The sequence below is a fragment of the Macaca mulatta genome, chromosome 9, assembly GCF_049350105.2.
Source record: "Macaca mulatta isolate MMU2019108-1 chromosome 9, T2T-MMU8v2.0, whole genome shotgun sequence".
NCBI lineage: Eukaryota > Metazoa > Chordata > Mammalia > Primates > Cercopithecidae > Macaca > Macaca mulatta.
The window spans coordinates 36,918,352-36,938,945 of record NC_133414.1 but is presented as its reverse complement, the minus strand read 5'-3'; the positions used below and the strand labels follow the sequence as shown (position 1 = coordinate 36,938,945).

Here is a 20,594-nt window from a genome sequence, read left to right as displayed (position 1 = left end):
CCATGATTCAATTATCTCCCACCAGGTCTCTCCCACAACAACGGGAATTATGGGAGACACAATTCAAGACGAGATCTTGGTGGGGACACAGCCAAACTATATCATTCCACCCCTTGCCCCTCCCAAATCTCACGTCCTCACATTTCAAAACCAATCATGCCTTCCTAACAGTCCCTCATTTCAGCATTAACCCAAAAATCCACAGTCCGAAGTCTCATCTGAGACAAGGCAAGTCCCTTCCACCTATGAGCCTGAAAAATCAAAAGCAAGCTAGTTACTTCCTAGATACAATGGGGGTACAGGTAATGGGTAAATACAGCCATTCCAAAGGGGAGAAATTGGCCAAAACAAAGAAGTTACAGGGCCCAAGCAAGCCCGAAATCCAGCAGGGCAGTCAAATTTTAAAGCTCTAAAATGATCTCCTTTGACTCCAGGTCACGCTGATCCAAAAGGTGGGTTCCCATGGTCTTGGGCAGCTCCACCCCTGTGGTTTTGCAAGGAATAGCTCCCGTCCTGGCTGCTTTCACAGGCTGGTGTTGAGTGTCTGCAACTTTTCCAGATTCACGGTACAAGCTGCTGGTGGATCTACCATTCTGGGGTAGCTCTTCTCATAGCTCCACTAGGCAGTGCCCCAGCAGGGACTCTGTGTGAGGGCTCTGACCCGATATTTCCCTTCCACATAGTCCTAGCAGAGGTTCTCCACGAAGGCCCTGCCCCTGAAGCAAACTTTTGCCTGGGCATCCAGGCATTTCCATACATCTGAAATCTAGGCAAACCTCAATTCTTGACTTCTGGACACCCACAGGCTCAATGCCACACAGAAGCTGCCAAGGCTTGGGCTTCCACCCTCTGAAGCAACAGCCTGAGCTGTGCCTTGGCCCCTTTTAGTTATGACTGGAGTGGCTGGGACACAGGGCAGCAAGTGCCTAGACTACACACAGCACAGGAACCCTGGGCCTAGTCTACGAAACCATTTTCTCCAAGACCTCCAGGCCTGTGATGGAAGGGGTTGCCCTAAAGACCTCTAACATGCCCTGGAGACATTTTCCCCATTGTCTTGGGGATTACATTCTCTCCAGCAAATTTCTGCAGTCCGCACGAATTTCTCCTCAGATAATGGGTGTTTCTTCTCTATCAGACTGTCAGGCTGCAAATTTTGTGAACTTTTATGCTCTGCTTCCCTTATAAAACTGCATGCCTTTAACAGCACCCAAGTCACCTCTTGAATGCTTTGCTGCTTAGAAATTTCTTCCACCAGATACCCTAAATAATCTCTCTCAAGTTCAAAGTTCCACAAATCTCTATTGCAGGGGCAAAATGCCACCAGTTTCTTTGATAAAACATAACAAGAGTCACCTTTGCTCCAGTTCCCCAGTTCCTCATCTCCATCTGAGGCCACCTTAGCCTGAACCTTATTTTCCATATTGCTATCACTACTTTGGGCAAAGCCATTCAACAAGTCTCTAGGAAGTTCCAAATTTTCCCACATTTTCCTGTGTTCTTCTGAGCCTTTCAAACTGTTCCAATCTCTGCCTGTTACCCAGTTCTAAAGTCACGTACATATTTTTGGGTATCTTCAGCAGCGCCCCACTCTACTGGTACCAATTTACTGTATCAGTCTGTTTTCACACTGATGATAAAGACATACCCGAGACTGGAAAAAAAAGAGGTTTAATTGGACTTAATTCCACACAGCTGGGGAGGCCTCAGAATCATGGCGGAGGGTGAAAGGCACTTCTCACATAGTGCCAGCAAGAGAAAATAAGAAGAAGGCAAAAACAGAAACCCCTGATAAACCCATCAGATCTCGAAGACTTATTCATTACCACAAGAACATTATGGGGGAAACTGCTGCCATGTTTCAGTTATCTCCCACCAGGTCCCTCCCACAATAATGGGAGTTATGGGACATACAATTCAAGATGAGATTTGGGTGGCAACACAGCCAAACTACATCACAAACTTATACAAATCTTACCACAAACTAAGGTCACAGCAGCAGTATTCATAATAGCCAGAAAGTAGAAACAAATTAAATGTCTACCAACTGATTAATGACTAAACAAAATGAAGTACAGCCACCCTCAGCATCTGTGGAAGGTTGGTTCCAGGGCCCCCTGCGGATATTAAAATCTGAGGATGCTCAAGTCCCTGAAATAAAATGGCATAGTCATTTTCGTATAACCTGTGCATATCATCTCATATATCTCTACATGACTTATAATACCTAATAAAATGTAAATGCTAGGTAAATCGTTGTTATACTGTTTTGTTTAGGGAATAATGACAAGAAGAAAAAGTCTGTACATGTTCAGCACAGATAAAACCATCACAGGCCTAACCACATTTTCAATTTGCAGTTGGTTGAACCTTTAGGTGCAAAACCCTTATACAAGGAGGGCCAACACTCACTCTCTCATATACATATACATATACATATACATATACATATACATATAGGGAGAGTGCCGAAAGCCTGTGCGTTGTGACCAACTCAGCATTCCACTGGAGGCTATATGATCAAATAGCAAACTGTTCACCATGAATGCAGGATGTGGGCAAACTCACAACTGTGCCTGCCACCAGAAGGTTTGCTGAAGGCAGTAACTCCCTGGCGCCATGCTCCCTGAGGTAATCTACTGGAACGTCTGGAGACTACTGTTCAGAGAATGCAGCTGTGCAGGCCTGCACTAAGTCAAGCAGCTGACTGACAAACACCCCCTTCTCCCTATCTCCTTTACTCAATAAATACTATAAATATTGTACTACAAATACTATACTCAATAAAGGGCTATAGAAACTCAGGGTCCTTGTTCACTAAAAGCAAGGAGGCCCCTGACCCCCTTCTTCCAAATACATTCTTTTGTCTTTGTCTTATTCTTGCGTTCGTCCTCCTTTGTTCACTCCAACAGGGATTGGGGCTGTGGCATATATATGTCTCATATATAGTCATATATATGTCTCATATAGTCATATATGTCATATATATGTCTCATATATATATATATATCTCCATTCAATGGAATATTATTTGCAATAAAAAAGGACATACTATACATGCTACAATGTGGATGAATCCCGAAAACATATGCTAAGTAAAAGAAGCCAGTCATGAACTATCATATGAGATACTATTTATATGAAATGTTCAGAATAGGCAAATGAGACAGAAATTTGATTAGTGGTTTCCTGGGCCTGGGTGGAGGCTAAGAATGTGAAGTGAATGCCAAAGGGTAAGGGGTTTCTCTATGGGGTGAAGGGAATATTCTGAAATTATGTTGGAGTGATGGTTGTACAATGTATTAAAACCCACTGAAATGCTCACTTTAAATGGCTGAATTGTAATGGTATATAAAATATGTCTCAATAAAGCTATTAAAAAATAGGGAATAAAGAAAAGGACTGCATCCCCTCTTATCTGGTCAGCTGTCACTTTGCCACCTCCGTCTCTTCTTGGTCCCCCTTCCCTTATGCCTGAATCCCCCCATCAATCACCAACTTCCTCTTTCTCCCTCTCCCACTGCTGTGGTTCTGCAGACAGAACTAACCTCACATGGAATGCTCAATCAAGGTTCAGCTGAGTGATGTGCCTGAAACTGAGGAGTTTGCCTCTGTCCCTTCAGAAAGCTTAAGCAGGGCGGGGTGTGGTGGCACATGCCTGTAATCCCAAAATTTTGGGAGGCTGAGATGGGCAGATCACTTGAGGTCAGGAGTGACCAGTCTGGCCAACATGGTGAAACCCCCATCTCTACTAAAAATCCAAAAAACTTAGCAGGGCATGGTGGCGCAAGCCTGCAATCCCAGCTCCTCAGAAGGCTGAGGCAGGAGAATCGTTTGAACCCAGGAGGTGGAGGGTGCAGTGAGCTGAGATTGTGCTACTGTACTCCAGCCTGACCAACAAAGTGAGACTCCATCTCAAAAAAAAAAAAAAAAAAAAAAAAAAAAAAAAAAAAAAAGCTTAAGCAATGAAATGACAGAATATGTGTCAAATGTTCTAAAGCTACTGGGGCACGGGAAGATAATGAATAGGTATTAAATGCTCCTTATGTTTCAGGCACATCATTACCATGTACTTCAGCCAGTAGGCAGTTATTACTGTGCTCACTACATGTTCAACAGATACTTACTGAGCATTTATTATAAGCTGGGCTGCGTTCCAGATGTTGGTCATATTGTAGTGAACCAAATGGACAAAAAGACAAAACATTTCTTACTCATGGGGCTTACTGACAAAACAATAAAATTAATGACTTCAACCCAAAGCATGCTGACAGGTGATAAGCACGTGGAGAAAAAGCAGGAAGTGACAAGCAGCGAGTGCGGTGCAGGAGGGAGGTTGCAACTTCAGATATGGTAGCCAGGCAACAGCTTCCTGATGTGCCCTTTGGCAAAGATGAGGAGGAGGAGGGCAAGATGCATCTCAAGCATGCCTGGGTCAGAGGGGGCTGGGTGCCAAGGGGGCTGGGTGCAGAAGTCCCGAGGCAGGTGTGTGTCTGGTACTTTCAGGGAACAAAGTGGCTGCAGCATGACACTGAGGAGAGTGGAGGCAGCTGGACAGAGATGAAAGGGAGGCTTAATCTTGCTGAGCCCCGTCAGTCACGTAAGGGCTTTGTGTTTTCCTCTGAGGAAGATGGGAACCACTATAGGTTCTGAACAGAGTAGAGGGCAAAGTGAGAAAAAAGAGCAGGACCAAGCTCCTTCAGCTCTGGGTCATGACTGATTTTTCTACAGATGAACATCTGACCCCAAAGGAACTGGGGCCTCCAAAATTGAAAGAGGAGACTGATTTAGAGGGTGTGTGGCCTTAAACGGAGAGGTGATGAAGCTAGGGTGGGAAAAGCTATTCATACTGTCCTGTCACATCGGAAGCAAGAAAGCCGACCTGCACATTAAGACCCCAGAGTCACAGCAGCGCGCAAAGGTGAGAGAAGCAGCCAGAAGGAAGAGAAACCTGCAGTGGGCCTCATTCTACAGACTGATGTCCTTCCAGACCTACAGGACAAGGGATATGTGGGACCTGCCTGGACCTTCCAATATGTCCTTCTGCCTTGGCCTCTGGCTTTCTCATCCTTCCAACAGAAGATCCCAGTTCAGACAGGCGGTGAGCTTTTCATGTTGTCAAGGTACCACCTGGGACTAAAGTGGGTGCTATGCATGGTTCTCAGGATCAGCCAGCTTGGGTGACTCCTAAGGGAAGGGCAGGGCCTCGTGGAGGGGCAGCTGGATGCCAAGGCCTTTCTGCCCACCTCACCACAGCTCTGGCTTCCCCCAGCTGCTGCAGGAACACCACAAAGGCCTCTACATAACTCAGCAAGGTGCAAATCAATTACCTCACTCCCTTTCGAATTTCCTCATGTGGCAGTACCCATAGGAGAGCTTTCAGCATATTCTACAAGGCTAAAAAATACACTTAGTGATCCTAAGTTATTGTTGTGAAATATTTGCTTTGGGTGAAGTAGGTCTGGGTGTCTGAAGGGCCTGCAGGCTCTCTGTCCACAGCAGGCTGCAGTCCTACTCCGTGTTGGAAGCAGGGCCAGGACTAACTGCTCTTCCTCCCCCATCGCCTCCTGAGCAGCATGCCAAGATGCCAAACACATGCCCAGTGAAAATAAGGGGTTAATGAATGCATCTCTGTCAACTCTAGGCCAGACTTGTCCTGAAAGACTATTTCTAACTCTAGGGAACACGAGGAGGGAAGAACAATTCTACAAGAGTCTTGCTCAAGGCACACATCTCTATGCCCTCTGCCCATAAGCATGCAGCTGGGCTGAGCCTCGGCAGACAGCAGTGACCAGGGGATAGGCTGCAGGGCTGCACCCACCACGAAGGCCTCCAAGGCTGCTCCTCTCCAGCTGCAACCAACAAGACCCCCATGCACACTGGCACCTGGCCAACACCAGTCTATTTCATAGGACAAATGAAGATTTCAATAGTTGTAATTATTCACAAGAAAAGTGCCAGTCCTACACTACTCCAAAGAAATGAACTCATCAGCCGCGTCATCTTTGGTGAGTGATGCAGAGGGCAGCGAGGGATGCCTGTTAGATATTCTCTCAAGGCAGACACTGGGTGAGCTGCGGGGTTTAAATGCTGGCCCTGTCCTCCACAGGACATGAACATCCTTCAAGCTAAACAATAACTCCGATCAGGAGGGCACTATCATTCACAGCCAGGCCATATTTTTCTCAGGAATTAAAGGTAGAAAAAATCCCCACCCCGTTCCATCTACAGCAACTTCAAAATAAATCCCTCCTCATGGCATGTAGTCCAGTACTAATTTCATCTATGGTTTCATCTGAGCTTTTCTTACTCTTCTTTTCCCTTCACTCAATTTCCCTACATAAAAATCTCAACCCTGTTGCCCTGTTGTGTGTTTTGGTTAGAACTTGAAATCCCTTTGAGGAACAAAGCTGGGCAATACGTACATTTCTCAATTATGACATATGAACCTGCAATCATTCCTAATCATCTAATGATTATTTGATTTTTCTATTATCCTTCAGGCTGCGAGTTCAATGAGAAGGAATGAACAAATGGATGAACAGATGAATGAATGAGCAAACAAGCCAACAGGGCTTCTGTTCAGTTAGCCTCAGAGCACACAGTTCTTCATGTGGTGGAGACACAAAGAGTCCTTCGGTCGCCTGTAAAGCTTCTATGAGACAATTGTCTCTTCTCAGAAACTACAGGAAATGGTATTCTGATCTCCAGGATAGCTCATGCACAGGTAAAGCTAATTTCTCATCTAAGTTACACACAATGTAAAAGGTCAGTGACAAAAAGGGTTCCATTGTTAAATCTATTTCCCAAGTGAGATTTGACCTAAATAGTGCATAACATTTTAAGAATCCAAGAATACTTTTTCTTTTGAGACAGGGTCTCACTCTGCCCCTCAGGCTGGAGTGCAGTGGCATGATCACGGCTCACTGCAGCCTGACCTCCTGGGCTTAAGTGATCCTTTCACCTCAGCCTCCCAAGTAGCTGGGACCACAGGCACGTGCCACCATGCCCAGCTGACTTTTAAATTTTGTAGAGTCGGGGTTTCACTATGTTGTCCAGACTCATCTCAAACTCCTGGGCTCAAGCGATCCTCCCGCCCTGGCCTCCCAAAGTGCTGAAATTACTGATGTGAGCCATGGAGCCCAGCCATAAAAATAAATTTTTATTTTTTCTTGAGTCTTAAAATACACATTACCTCCATACTGTCTCTGAATATCCTGCAGACATATTTACTCAAAAGTCACAGAACAGAAGCTAAGAATATACACACCCCTTCCTAGACAAGTGTTCATGTAAAATGAATGTATATCTTACTAACATTATTACAATTTTTGTAGGGAATCAACACCAGGAAACCTAGACGTTTATAGGGAGTACCTTGGCCATTTGATCACTCCCTTAGTCCTACTGTTTTACTTACCTGCATTTTTAATTTCAGCATTTATTGGATTTGAACGTGATGTCACAAAAGACTTTAGGTGGGTGCTACGGAACAATCTTCACACCCTCTTCTGGGATATCTATCCTCTATTCTCCCAGGAGAATGACAACACTGAAGCTTATGCCACAGTGTCTACAGGGTAACCTGGTGAGGATTCCCCGCTCAAACCCCACTCCTCTGAGTGACAGGAATGGGCACTGAACCACTCCGGCTGGGGATGGGTGTGGCCATCCTGAGGGCACTCACCAGGGTGACGATGGCACATTCAGCCGTCAGCTGAGCAGCACTGAACAGTGTCCGAACGAACCGGTAAATCTGCTTCTGCTCTGGGTTGTGTTTGTCATAATCTGGTGGCACTTCGGATTTCTGGGGAAGAAAATATTTTCAGATGACTGCTCTCCCGATCAGAGCAAAAAAGAATTAAATCATCTCATGAAACACAAGGAGGAGGAGATTACCGAAAGAGGGTGAAGGTTTTCATCAAAAATATCTAAGAGCATCCTTCCATCTGGGTCCCTGGTAGGGAAAATAATAGAAAATGAAACTTACTTTCCGCAAGAACGTCATTCAAATAAAACAAAAATACATTTTAATTCAACGAGTTTTCTTTTTTTTTTTTTGGATATGGAGTCTCACTCTGTGGTCCAGGCTGGAGTGCAGCAGTGCCACCTCAGCTCACTGCAACCTCCACCTCCTGGGTTCAAGCGATTCTCCTGCCTCAGCTTTCCAAGTAGCTAGGATTACAGGTGCCTGCCACCATGCCCGGCTAATTTTTTTTTTTTGTATTTTTAGTAGAGACAAGGTTTCACCATGTTGGCCAGGCTGGTCTCAAACTCCTGACCTCAAGAGACCTACCTGCTTTGGCCTCCCAAAGTTCTGGGATTACAGGTGTGAGCCACTGTACCCAGTCAATTCGACTATTTCAGGAAACACAAGTGAGTGCTAAATGGTTATTCATGAATAATGATTTTTCTTGGGTGCAATACTTAATCACTTTTGATTAAAATAGCCCAAAGAAATAAACGTTATAAACCACACTTAGCTAAATTAAGTAAAAATTTAATTTTAATGCTCTGAGTTTTCAAATGAACCAAATCTAGGCAAATGACTTAAATTTGACATCTTATTTCCAAGCAAAGGTTGATGGATCTGCTTAAGCCATTACCATATTGTGGGTGATAGGAAAGAAGTGCCAGGGTAAGAATGAATACTCAATGTATCCTAGAGATCAGTCTTATTATTCACAACATGCAACATCATTACTTCATTAAGTTTCACAATTTTACACTGAAAAACAAGAGGTGACAGATAAAAAGTCTTTAGTCAACAACCTGCAAGTGAATAGTTGGCTATTAACAGGCTGGTACATGCACAGAACCACTTAAAGAGGTAGCTTTCACTGTGAACACAGTGCCATGGGCCGCTGGGCTGTGTGGGGACCCTCTGTACCGCACCAGTGACAGCTCTGCTTTCATCTGTTACATGAAATTTAAGTTTTGCCTAAAAAATTTTCTGTAAACAACAAACTTGGAAACGACAACTTTTGGCTAACTGCATGTAATTTCCATAGTCTGTGCTTCAGTGTCAGGCTTCAGAACTTCAGAAGGCTACAGACCTGTCCCTAACATACACTCATCATTGCAAACATTACAATATCTGCTTTAGAAATTTAACATCTGTGTAAAAATAAAAGAGAAAGAGCTTAACAAAACAGCTCAATTTTCATTCCTACATTTGCACAACAGCAATTATTATTACTATTTTTTGAGACAGAGTCTCGCTCTGTCACCAGGCTGGAGTGCAGTGGCGCAATCTCAGCTCACTGCAATCTCCACCTCCCAGGTTCAAGCGATTCTCCTACCTCAGCCTCCTTGTAGAGGCTGCCTCAATATCCCCTGTAGCTGGGATTATGAGTGCATGCCACCACGCCCAGCCGAATTTTTGTACTTTTAGTAGAGACGGAGTTTCACCATGTTGGCCAGGATGGTCTCGATCTCCAGACCTTGTGATCCGCCTGCCTCGGCCTCCCAAAGTGCTGGCATTACAGCCACAAGCCACCGCGCTCGGTCACAGCAATTATTTTTAAAGCTCTGGGCATTCACACCTGTGCTCATTTACATTTGCCTGTATGAACACAGGCAGCAGAGACACAGATCAATCCAAATGAAAGAAAGGTTCAACCCAGCAGGGAGTCTGTGAGCAAAAAGCAGCTTCTGGGTGCATGTGGCTACACTCTGACACCAACCCTGGCTACAAAGAATCAGTGGATTCCCTCATCTTATTTACTGAGTTTTCAAATAAACCAAATCTTGAATCTCTATGAGGCATTCAAGATGCTACACAAGAGACAGAGCCTGGCCCAGGACCCCATTCCTCAGCAGTTGAGACCCATTCAATTTTGCTGAAGAACAAGGGCCCCTGAAAGCATCCAGTACTCTAGAGAAACATTCGCCTGAAGTAATTTTTAAAATGAGAACAGAGTCTAAAAATATAAATGAGAATTAAGAGCTCAAGGTAAGAAGACTCAGGAAAGGGAATTCTGGAGAATCCTCTGAGAAGCAGACTGTTTCCTTATTTGCACTAAAAGCTGTGTGTCCCAGCTGAACAGCACCACACCACCTTTATCAAGCTAACAGGTCTATCACCAGCACCAAAGGCCAGCCTAGCATGACAGCGAGGAGCAGGCGTGCACACGGGCATGCCTCCTCATATCTAGAGACGTGCAGGTGGCAATCTGTACATTAATCATGCTTGTTTACAATGCTCAATTTTTCAGTTAGACTTTCTCTACTTCCACTCTCTCACTTTTGGTGCAATTTATCACCATTAATCTAGGAGAGCAATATGATTAGTGGTCTGAGTGCTAGATTGCATTCATTTCCCAGTTCCCCAATTTACTAGTTGTATCATCTTAGTCAAATTAATCTCTCCGTGCCTCTAATTTCTTTATCTGTAAAATGAAGATACCAGCATCACCTTAAGGAGTTGTTATTAAAGCATGTAAAGAACTGACCAGAGGAGTCAGAGTAGGTGCTTCACAAAGCCAACTCTTACTATTATCAGCTCTGGCTACATTCACTTCAGGATCCATCATAGTCTAAGTACTAAGAAATAGAGATTCTAATGCAAAATTGTCTTGAAAGTACAACTGAGCTTCATCAATGGAATTCCACTGTTTCTTAAACTTTACAGATTTAAAAAGTTTGAACTAGTATAGAAATAGGCAACAAAATCTACACTTTCATTGATAACATTACTCTAATTCAAGATTTAGGGTTCTGAAGTTGTACTGTTCTGTAAGTTCTTAAATCCAAAATTCTCAAGCACCATAAAGAACCATGAATCACAATTACAGTATGGAAACAGATGATCACAGAGAATTCCTTTCTAGGTGTCTCCTTCTGGATATTCGTGTTTTCTCCAATACTGTTCATTAGAAGCTGTCATCCAACCTCCCTTGCACTGACTAACCACACTTTGTAAACAGATACAAGGTGTGGGGCTCCCACCGGCTGAGCTCTGCACTTAGCATGTGGTGGCTCTGCTTGTTCCCAAACTAGTTCACACCAGCTGCACCCAGCAGACTCATGTAACATACATGACTGTCACATTATGCATGAAATATGACTACCATGAGAGTGGCTATGTCCTCATGAAAACTAAGGAGGATGCTTTGGAAACATCCGATAAAAGGAAACTGCTAAAAATAAATTTGCTGTAGATTAGGTGTGGTCAAAACTGGAAAGATTTTATACTCATCTGTTATGCAAATGTCCTCAAGCTTTCTTGAGGAAAAAAAAAAAAAAAACTTGGAAAGGATGAATTAATTATAGCTGTGGCTTATGAAAGAAATAAATTTTGGTTCTCCAATCAATGTCCTGTGCTTGAAGCAAATGTTTTGAAGCTGCATTTTTAAAAAATTGGCAAATAAATGTATTCTTACATGTTTTATGCTGAAATAAAATGTATAAGGTAGATTTTTTTTTTCACTCCCTGTTTTAACTGACTTTTAAAATTAACCAACTATTGCCAGATACACTTATATCAGAGACGGCTTCTACATTAAAATAGTTTATGCCTGCTAAATTTACACCAAAATTGCCTCTAGTGAATTCAAACTATAAATTAAACATTTTTTCATGTTCAAGTTGCACCCAGTGAACTTTTAAAACGACATTTTACAAAAGACAGAATGTTTAAATAAATTTTACAGAAAATAAAGAAGAAAAAGGAAGCCAAACATCGTTGAGAAGCTTTGTCTGTTTTGCTGGTTTCAACCACACTCATTTGGTTTCCTCTGATTCGAAAGCAGTTCAGCACTTACCTGGGAAGTTTTAGTAAATTATACTACCTTTAGAAATTCTATGAAAATATGAGTTAAGAATGTATAATTCAAAGGTTTAAGCAACTAAAATATGAAAAAAATAGGAATAACGTAACAGAAGATAATGTATGATGTTTTTAGCACACGACCATCCACATACCTGTTTTTGATGTGATAATATATTGCAAGAGCGACACTGTGAAAATAAAATGCAGAGGTTCAGTGTCCATGAGCATATTCAAGACCTTACACATTACCTGGCCACAGTCTGAACATAAATATTTAAACAGAAGTCAAAGCCTAACAATCTTTCTGAACAGTCTCATTTTATTCACAATACTGATCAGGAAAATGTCCTCTTCTGAGTAAATCAATCTGGCACTCATTCCCAGGAATAATATTACATCTCTTCTAGAAACAAAAGAACTTTAAGTGATAGTTAGAAGCAAACTGCTCTTTCTATTCAGAAATTTTCAGCTTTCCTCACTTGTATTTAAAAAAAAAAAAAAAAAAAAAAGCACTATGTAAAACATTGGTGGTATAAAGAAAACAGCTTTAGAAATCTCCAACTCATAACCTACTAGTTTAGAAAATTCGTGGTTTCTTTATAACTACCAGAAAAATGTGAATGTCACCCAAGAAGTTTGCTATTTTTCCCTTAATAACCTCTGGGCAATCTGCTCAAGTTATTCATTCACTTGCTAAAATGTACTGTAACTTTTATTTGTAGCACTACTTAAAATTTTATTTTACATTTTAAAAGGTCTGAATTTAATGAACAACTACATTCCCTTTCTCTGAACTTCTTTTCTAAAATAATTTTTTTTCTGACTAGAAAATATATTCATTGTAGAAATTTTGGAGAACATATTTAGAAAATACAACTATTAGCTTAAGATATATAGCTTTCTATAAATTATGTGTGTAAGGAGACAGGTTTGCATCCTACTTTTAACTTTTTTCATGTTAACATTTTTTTATCATTAAAAACATGATTTTAAATGGCTGATTATATTCCTTCATATGGTTGTCGAAAACTTAACTATTCCCCACTACTGAACATTTAGGTTGTTTCTAATACTTTGCAATTATAATTAACACCATAATGAACATCCCAATATTTGTGCAATATACAACTATATTATTTCCATAAGGATACATCCTATAATTGGAATCACTTGACCTCAAGTCATTAACAATGGTAAGGCTCTCAACACATATTGCCAAACATCTTTGCAGAAAGTCTACACCAGTGGACTCCCCAGCAGCGTCTGTTTCGACTCGCACTCACTGACACTGACCTGAATCTTGGGAGACCAAGTGGTCTCCCAACCGGACAGGTGAAAAAAAAAAAGTTTTCCTTTTTCTACCTGGGTTTCTTTAAACTCCTATCAAGTTGGCAGGGTTATTCATGTTCTGGACAATTTTTAAAAATTTCCTCTTTCAAAAACTGTCTAGATACTTCCACTATTTTTGTTTTACATTAAAATTTATCGAGGAGGCCAAAAATTATTTTTAAGTTTCTAAGAACATACGTAACTGTTTGCAGCAGACAGTGTTCTGATCCTCTCAGGGTACCGACTTGGCCCGAACATTTCCGCTTACTCAGCCACACTGGCTTAGAGACATGAGCATGCACCTTGGATTCCAAAGCACCCAGATGTTCCCTGTGACTTAACATGACAGGAGCTAATCTCACTCTCTTATATTCTTCTAAACCTCTCTCTTTCCAGAGCTCTTCATTTAAATGACTTCGGCCTAGTGTTGAAAGTATTCATGAGCAAATAAGTGCTAATACATCCTTTTTCTTCTAACATCTTGAAAAGCATTGAAGCTGACGAAGAAACTGTAACTGGGGTAAAAGGGCTTCAGAATTTATAAAAAGTAATAAGGTTTTCAAAGTGTTTTCACATACGTTAATAGTCCTGTAAGAAAAAAATAGATGTTACTGATTCTATTTTATAAATGGGAAAAACTCAGGTTCAGACGGTAGCTGCCAGGATTTCTGGCTTGTATAAGGCTGTGTGCCCTTCCGTTTTGACCATGTAGCCTCTGGGAAAGGGAGGAATTAGTTTTATTCATTTACTAGTCATGCTGTGATGACTGTTCTTCTAATCTAATGTTACATTTCAATGAAATGTTTCACACGATTAATGTCTTTGAGAAAGATGATGTTCCTGCTTCCCCTGTGAGGGCGCACACAGCAGTAGAAATATCACTAGACTGAAGTCACATCAACCTGGGTTCTGAACCTGGCTCCTTTATTAGTGCTAATTCACCTCTCAGAGCTTTCATTTCCTCATTTATAAAATTAGAACAATACAACCCACATCGTGGAGTTGTAATTATGATCAAATAAAAAAAAGTATATAAAAGCATGATCTTACATTAACTTTTAAAAGAAAAGTTACTATTATTGTTATTCCCCTAGTGTCTGGCTTCTGCCGAACGGGTGAGAACCTTCAGGGCCCCAAGATTACTATCTCCCAAGCTAAAGTCAAGATTGGATATTATCATGGCCTAAGACCTCCAGGAAAAGTAGAGCCACTCTGTAGGCCAATTTCCATTCAAGGTGATATCCCAGGAAGTGAGACCACCAGGCTGAGGGTTCAGGTACAGTACAGCTCCATGGACTAGTTTAGCAGTCACCTGGAAGGAAGTGACTGCCCAAAGAGGCTGTCAGCTGACAACTGAATCAGGCCCAGGCTTGCAGCTTCACCCTACACACAGTCTCTCTTGTCAAACCTAAGGCTGGAATCACCCCAAAAACGGATCTCTGCGCCACTGTGCCCCCTTTTAATTAGGCAGTACGATGGCCTGAGATAGTGGGCCAAGTGGAAATGAAGGTCCTTTCATATCTTAGTGGCTCTAGAACGGTCTGCAATATTTCAACTGTTTGCAGCTGTGTCTTTTGTCAAATATGGCTATTGGAAAAACCAGCCTCACCCAACTAGACCATGTCCAGGACTTTATGGTGTCCCCTGGTTCCTGGACTTCCTGTTCATTGACAACCTATCCTCTGGGAATTGCAGGTGTTTAAGAACCTTTTAGGTAGCCTTTTTTAAAAGACTCAAACCTATGTAAGTCAGTGACATATTATCTATACAATGTTTTAGGCAATATGCAAGGCATTCACCCAAACAGCCAGGTCTCTGGTCATCAAGCCAAGGCAGTAGTGGGGCTCTGTGAGCACCCCTGGAGGAAAGCCTGAAGGGTTCACTTGGGGCCTCTCTGGTGAAAGCAAACATGTCCTAGGACTCTGGATCTAAGGGTATGTTCAAGAAAGATTTGTTGTAGGACAGTCTTTCATATTCCTAAACAGTTAGTCTTTTGGGGCTAACATTTGGGACCACAGCATGTGTGGCCAGAGTTACCTTAGTTTTTGGTAATCAACCATCATCCTTCAGATGCTGTTACATTTTTGCATCAGCCACACACAGCTGTTATATGGGTTCTGTGTAGGATGCACAATCCTCACTCTCTTTCGTTTTTGAGTAGCTGCTGTTATCTTTCTGAGTCTTCCTGAGAGATGTGTATCTGTAGAATCTATCTTGGGTGGGGTCATATACTGGCTGTCATCTGGCCTCCCCGTGGAGTGTGGCTCTTATCACCCTTGCCCAGAGATGGAATTTGTCTGCGTTCCTCTAAAGGCAGCTCCCAGGAGACTGTCTCTCCCTAAAATGTGTTTTGGGACTGAGATGCAGACCCACAGTGGGTAAGTGGAGCAGGTCTAATTTGTAACAGGAGGCGTGCTCATCTCACAAAGGCAGGTGGATAGATCTCTGGATCCATATCTATGAGTCAGGGGCCCAGAAACTGTGAGGATCAGCAGGCATGGAGTACGCTCAGCCCTGGAGCCACCAGAGTCAAAACTATGTTTCGAGGGAACCAATTAATGGCACCACACTGAGGAGAACTTTGCTTTCTTGTCAGTGTAGAGGCTGCAGTGCTCACCACCTTCTATCCTTGGGTTTTTTTCTAGAGGCAGTGTCCAGGGTTTAGGATTAACCCTAGTGGTGAACTGGTACTCTGGCTTTGGGGTTTTTAAAAGTCTAAGGAGAATTGTACTGGGTTGTCTATTTTGTTTCTGGACCTGTCTTTAGAAGGTCTTGTCAAATTTGGCTCCTCGACACCCGTTTTGTTGGATCTCCCTTTTTTTCTGGTCTCTTTTCAGGTTCCCCTGTTTTTGCAGCACTCCTCACCTTAGCTGTGCCAGTCATTGTTTCTACTTCCCCTCTTTCAGCCACGAAGCCCCATCCAAGGGACATACGGTGGGAAACAGTGTCCTTCCATCCAGGTGGAGCAGTCTTGAGGGGTTTACCGTGCATGCTGGCAGTGAATGGGGTGCCATCCGGCCCCTGGAAAGCAGGGGCATAGACCGCCACCCTCAGTGTCAATCTGTGCAACAAAGCCTGTACCTTGTTTATAGGGTTCTATGGTGAAGGACCCCCAGGCATATCTCCTTCGCAGGGCCAGAATGATCCTGTCTCTCAGGGAACAGCCCAGGAGCCAAGTAGGTGCTGTCTGACGGAGGAGGGCTGTGACATTGCTAATCTTTTCTGCCTCACCTCCAGACAGAACCACCCATTGGTGTCTACCCTACCAGACAAGTGCCTAAGGCCTCCTTTAGTTTCTGCCCAGAGTGGCTAACCAGATCAATTAACCCTGGTGAGCCACAGAGTTAACCGGCTCTTACCACCCTTATCAAATCCAAGTTAACCAGGCCAGAGAGTGGTCAAGGCACTTTGATTTTCAGTTAGGACACAGAAAGAACTCAGGGGACCTGGGGGACCCTGAGTGCCCAGCTTCAGAGGCTTGGTCAGCTCTGCCAAGTCCTCAGAAAATGGTGCAGTTTCACCAAGGAAGGGCCGGAGCCCTAACAGAGAACAGAACATTTGGACTATAGGGTTTGCTCAGCAGCTTTTCCTACTTAGCTGGGGAGGAAGTAAATGCTATTTTCTTGCACAAGAAAACAAAATGGATTTGTGACTTCTGGCACTGCATTTGTCTTACTTCTTACCCAGAGCTAAAGTAGCAACGTACATGGCAATCCTAAAACCTCTGACGGGCAAGAAGGGGTGGGTTCTAGCAGCACAGAGGGGCTGAGCCATAGACAGGGCTGTGATGGGCATTAGCTCTTCCCTGGCCCTGGAGGCCAAGAACCCTGATGGTGTGGCCAAGTGCGCAAAGGGGCTCCCCAGCACCCTCCACTCTTTTCTTTGATCATCATCTTATGCTTGTCAGAGGATTTGGTGGAGAGGGTTTGGCTGCAGAGGCACAAAGTGTGGCTGACAAACTCTAAATCCATACCACAGCTGTTGGCATTTAGGGGAAAAACAGGAAAATCAAGTTCTCAAAATAAAAAATTATGTCTACAGAAAGAGTGAGCACTGAAAGAATACCTAACCTTTTTATAGCTTTTCTTTCACTGTTAGATTAGCACTCAACCCTCCACCCAATCCCCAACTAGAATCTGCAAATATGTTTATTTCTGGCAATCCCCACTTTACAGGTGGATTATCTTCCAAAAATCAGCTTATAAATCACTATTTACAACCTAGGGCATTCTTCTCACAGTTATAACCTTGTAACTGGATTTCAGGAAGCAACTCTGGCCCACAAATGCTCACTTATGCCCACAATGAAGTTGAACTACAATATTAATGATTGTGTTATCAGTTTTAATGTCTGGAGTAGGATGCAAGAGGACCTGGGGTTAACAGGAGGCAGAGAAAGCAAAAAAGAAAATAGGAGTTTTCTTTGGACAGGAGTAGGGCAAGATTTAGGCAAAATTTTAGAATGGGATGGCATGTGGATTTCACAACTTCCTATCTTTTTCACTCTTCTTCCTTCTGAGTATCCCTTTCCTCTCACATTGTCAACACCCCTAGCTAAAGAACTCAACTGGACCTGCTAACGTCTCTATGTTTTTGCCTCTTTACCTACAGGAAGTGTGAGATGCTGGTATTTCCAGGGAAGGATTCTGATGGCACTACTTCAGTTGGGTCCCACCCTGCCCAGCTCCCAGTGTGCATTTTAAAAAGAGGATACTTTCAGCTGGGCACCGTGGCTCATGCCTATAATCCCAGCACTTTGGGAGGCCAAGGTGGGTGGATTGCTTGAGCCCAGGAATTCAAGACCAGCCGAGGCAACACGGTGAAACAAATGTCTCTACAAAAAATACAAAAATTAGCTGGGTGTGGTAGTGTGTGATTGTAATCCCAGCTACTTGGGAGGCTAAGGTGGGAGGATCTCTTGAGCCTGGGAGGCGGAGTTACAGTGAGCTGAGATCATGCCACGGCACTCCAGCCTGGGGATAGAGATCCTGTCTCAGAAAAAAGAAAAAGGGAGAGGGAGAGGGACAAAAGAAAGGGAGGAAAGGGAGGAAAGGGAGGAAAGGGAGGAAAGGGAGGAAGGAAGGAAGGAAGGAAGGAAGGAAGGAAGGAAGGAAGGAAGGAAGGAAGGAAGGAAGGAAGGAAGGAAGGAAGGGAGGGAGGGAGGGAGGGAGGGAGGGAGGGAGGGAGGGAGGGAAGAGAAGATACTTTTTAAAGCAACTGAATTACAGACTGAAGGAGTTTCAAATGTGTGCGGTGCAGAGACCATGTCTTCGGGTCAGGGAAGCCCAGTATCTACACTGAAATCTCATAGCTAGCTAGCTTGTTCCTGCTCTTCAGCTTCTCTGTTCTCTACATTCTAACCCACAGTTCATTTAGAAGTGGCAGGGGGACATTGTTGGGGGAGGGGAGGGCAGCTATCCACTTCCATCCGGGGTCCTCAACCTTGGCTGCCTGTGAGACTCTCCTGGGGAGGTTTAAAAATCCAGATACCCACAGTATACCTCAGCCAGATTCAATCAAGATCTGTTAAAAATCCAGATACTCACAGTATGCCTCAGCCAGATTCAATCGAGATCTGTAAGGAGACCTCAATTGTCAATCGTCAGTGTGGTTTTAAGCTCCCAGGTGACTCCTAGGTGCAGCCAGGGCAGGAACCAGTGATTTACACAGACAACACATTTCTAACTTAGGTGCTTGTGCCTCCTAGACTTGACCAACGAACTATCAAATTGTCACACAGTTCTCTCACCAGGCTAATAAGTGTCTGTATCACAGCCAGCGGCAATTTTAAGTGGTCCAAGGATGAAAGTGTTGAGCAACTAAGACAGAGCCACTTGTGAACCCCAAAAGCCCCCACTGCCCCAGGATAGGAAACTGTGTTACTCTGCCCTGGCTTCCAACGAGAGGAGTCCAGGATTAAAGGGAAGTTAGCAGCTTCTGTTCTGGGCTCCTCAGAGATTGAGCAGAAGCCAACAGTCATGTGGCACACAGATCTTCAGGGCTTTCCACTTCTTTCCGCAAGTCCTAATAACTTAATATGGAAAACACTTCCAAAGGTACTGCACATCCCATTTCCCCTCAGTAAACCACAGCCCAAGGGTAAACGTGGCTCAGGCAAGGGCACACATGGTGGAGCTAAGATAGAGCTCTGTGAGCACTGCCGGTGTGAGTTTATGCCCACCAGTCACTTCCCGTGCACTCTGGTGCTGAGGACATAAGGGAAGAGGCTGCATAGCCATTTAGATCCTGGAAGCACGGAACCTGAGAGGTGAGAAGAACCTTCTCCTCCACCTTTTGCCTGGAGCAGACACTGACCACAGATGGTTATAGTCCTCACTGCCTAACTGATCATCACCTGCGGTCATACTCAGAACAGGGCTTCTAAGCCTGAAAACCTGGCCCACTGAAATGGATGAATACTCCTTATTTAAAATTTAAACACTTATTTCATATGCTGACATGTATTGTGAAATGTGTGCTTTCTTCAACAAGTATAGAGACAAAATTCAGATTTTTTAGAACAGAGCTGCTGACCACAGGCCCAAGCACATCAAGTTCTCTATAGTCCCTGCCAAGGGTCGTTATTACCATAATGCTAGTTGTACAATAAAGGAAAATCCAGTGTTCCCTCCCTCTTTGAAGTATTGAAACTGAAGCCCCATAAGGGAAAAAAGTTTATCCCAAGACTCCCTTTTTCTCCCTCCCTTGTGAATTCCATTTAAAAATACGGAACTAAAGGCCCCCAGAAAGGGTCCCACCCATGTCTTCCCTATTGGTGAGAACCGTCATCAGAACTCAGATCTCCAGACCCCAGGCAAGTGCACCTTCACCAGGCCAGGCAGGCTTTCTACTGGAGCCCTGGGTCTTCAACTGGGAACACAGGAGTCTTGTTTTATTTAGAAGGTAAAGAGTTAGTGGAGTTATGCCAGGATGGCTTCAATAAAAAGTGCAAGGGTAGAAAGCATGGACAAAAATCAAAAATACATTTTAAGTAATCTACATTTAAAATACTTTAAAATTCTGGTCTTTTAATGTAAATATGTAAAAATATTTCGAATACCCCACATTTAACTACCAAAATCATTTTTAAAAAAGATTTCCTGAATTATCAGTGCTACCCCCACTCCCACCCATCCAATCTTATCGCTCCCAGACCCCACAACCAACCAGCTTAGCTGTCAGGTTAAGGAACAGAAAAAGCATTCAGTTAAGTTTAAAAAAAGACAGAAAGAAAAAACCATCCATATACCCACCATTTAATTGTATACTTGAGGTTTGGTTGACTGACTGTGCTATCATCTAGGAAAATGGTGGAGCAGGAACTGTATTTCCTTGCTATTTGTCCTGGAGGATGCTAGAAAACAACAGCAACAAGATTAACATCACCCCCTTAACTTGAGATAAGACCACAGAGGAAAAATGTCTTAGCAAGAAAATGTCAACATTACCACCAAGAACAGTACAAAAACACTTTATTCATAAAATGAACTTC

At 43.2% G+C, this 20,594-nt stretch overlaps 1 protein-coding gene across 6 annotated transcripts in view; it reads right to left on the bottom strand.

Moving 5' to 3' along the window:
- CCNY (cyclin Y) overlaps nucleotides 1-20,594 on the bottom strand; it is a 222,971-nt gene that overhangs the window by 32,599 nt on the left and 169,778 nt on the right. For all 6 annotated transcript variants that reach the window (XM_015146741.3, XM_077945050.1, XM_015146746.3 and 3 more), the window contains 4 exon segments: nucleotides 20,356-20,456; nucleotides 11,926-11,961; nucleotides 7,900-7,957; nucleotides 7,688-7,807 (listed from right to left, as the gene is read on the bottom strand). In XM_015146741.3, the coding sequence (XP_015002227.1) occupies nucleotides 7,688-7,807; nucleotides 7,900-7,957; nucleotides 11,926-11,961; nucleotides 20,356-20,456 (315 nt within the window).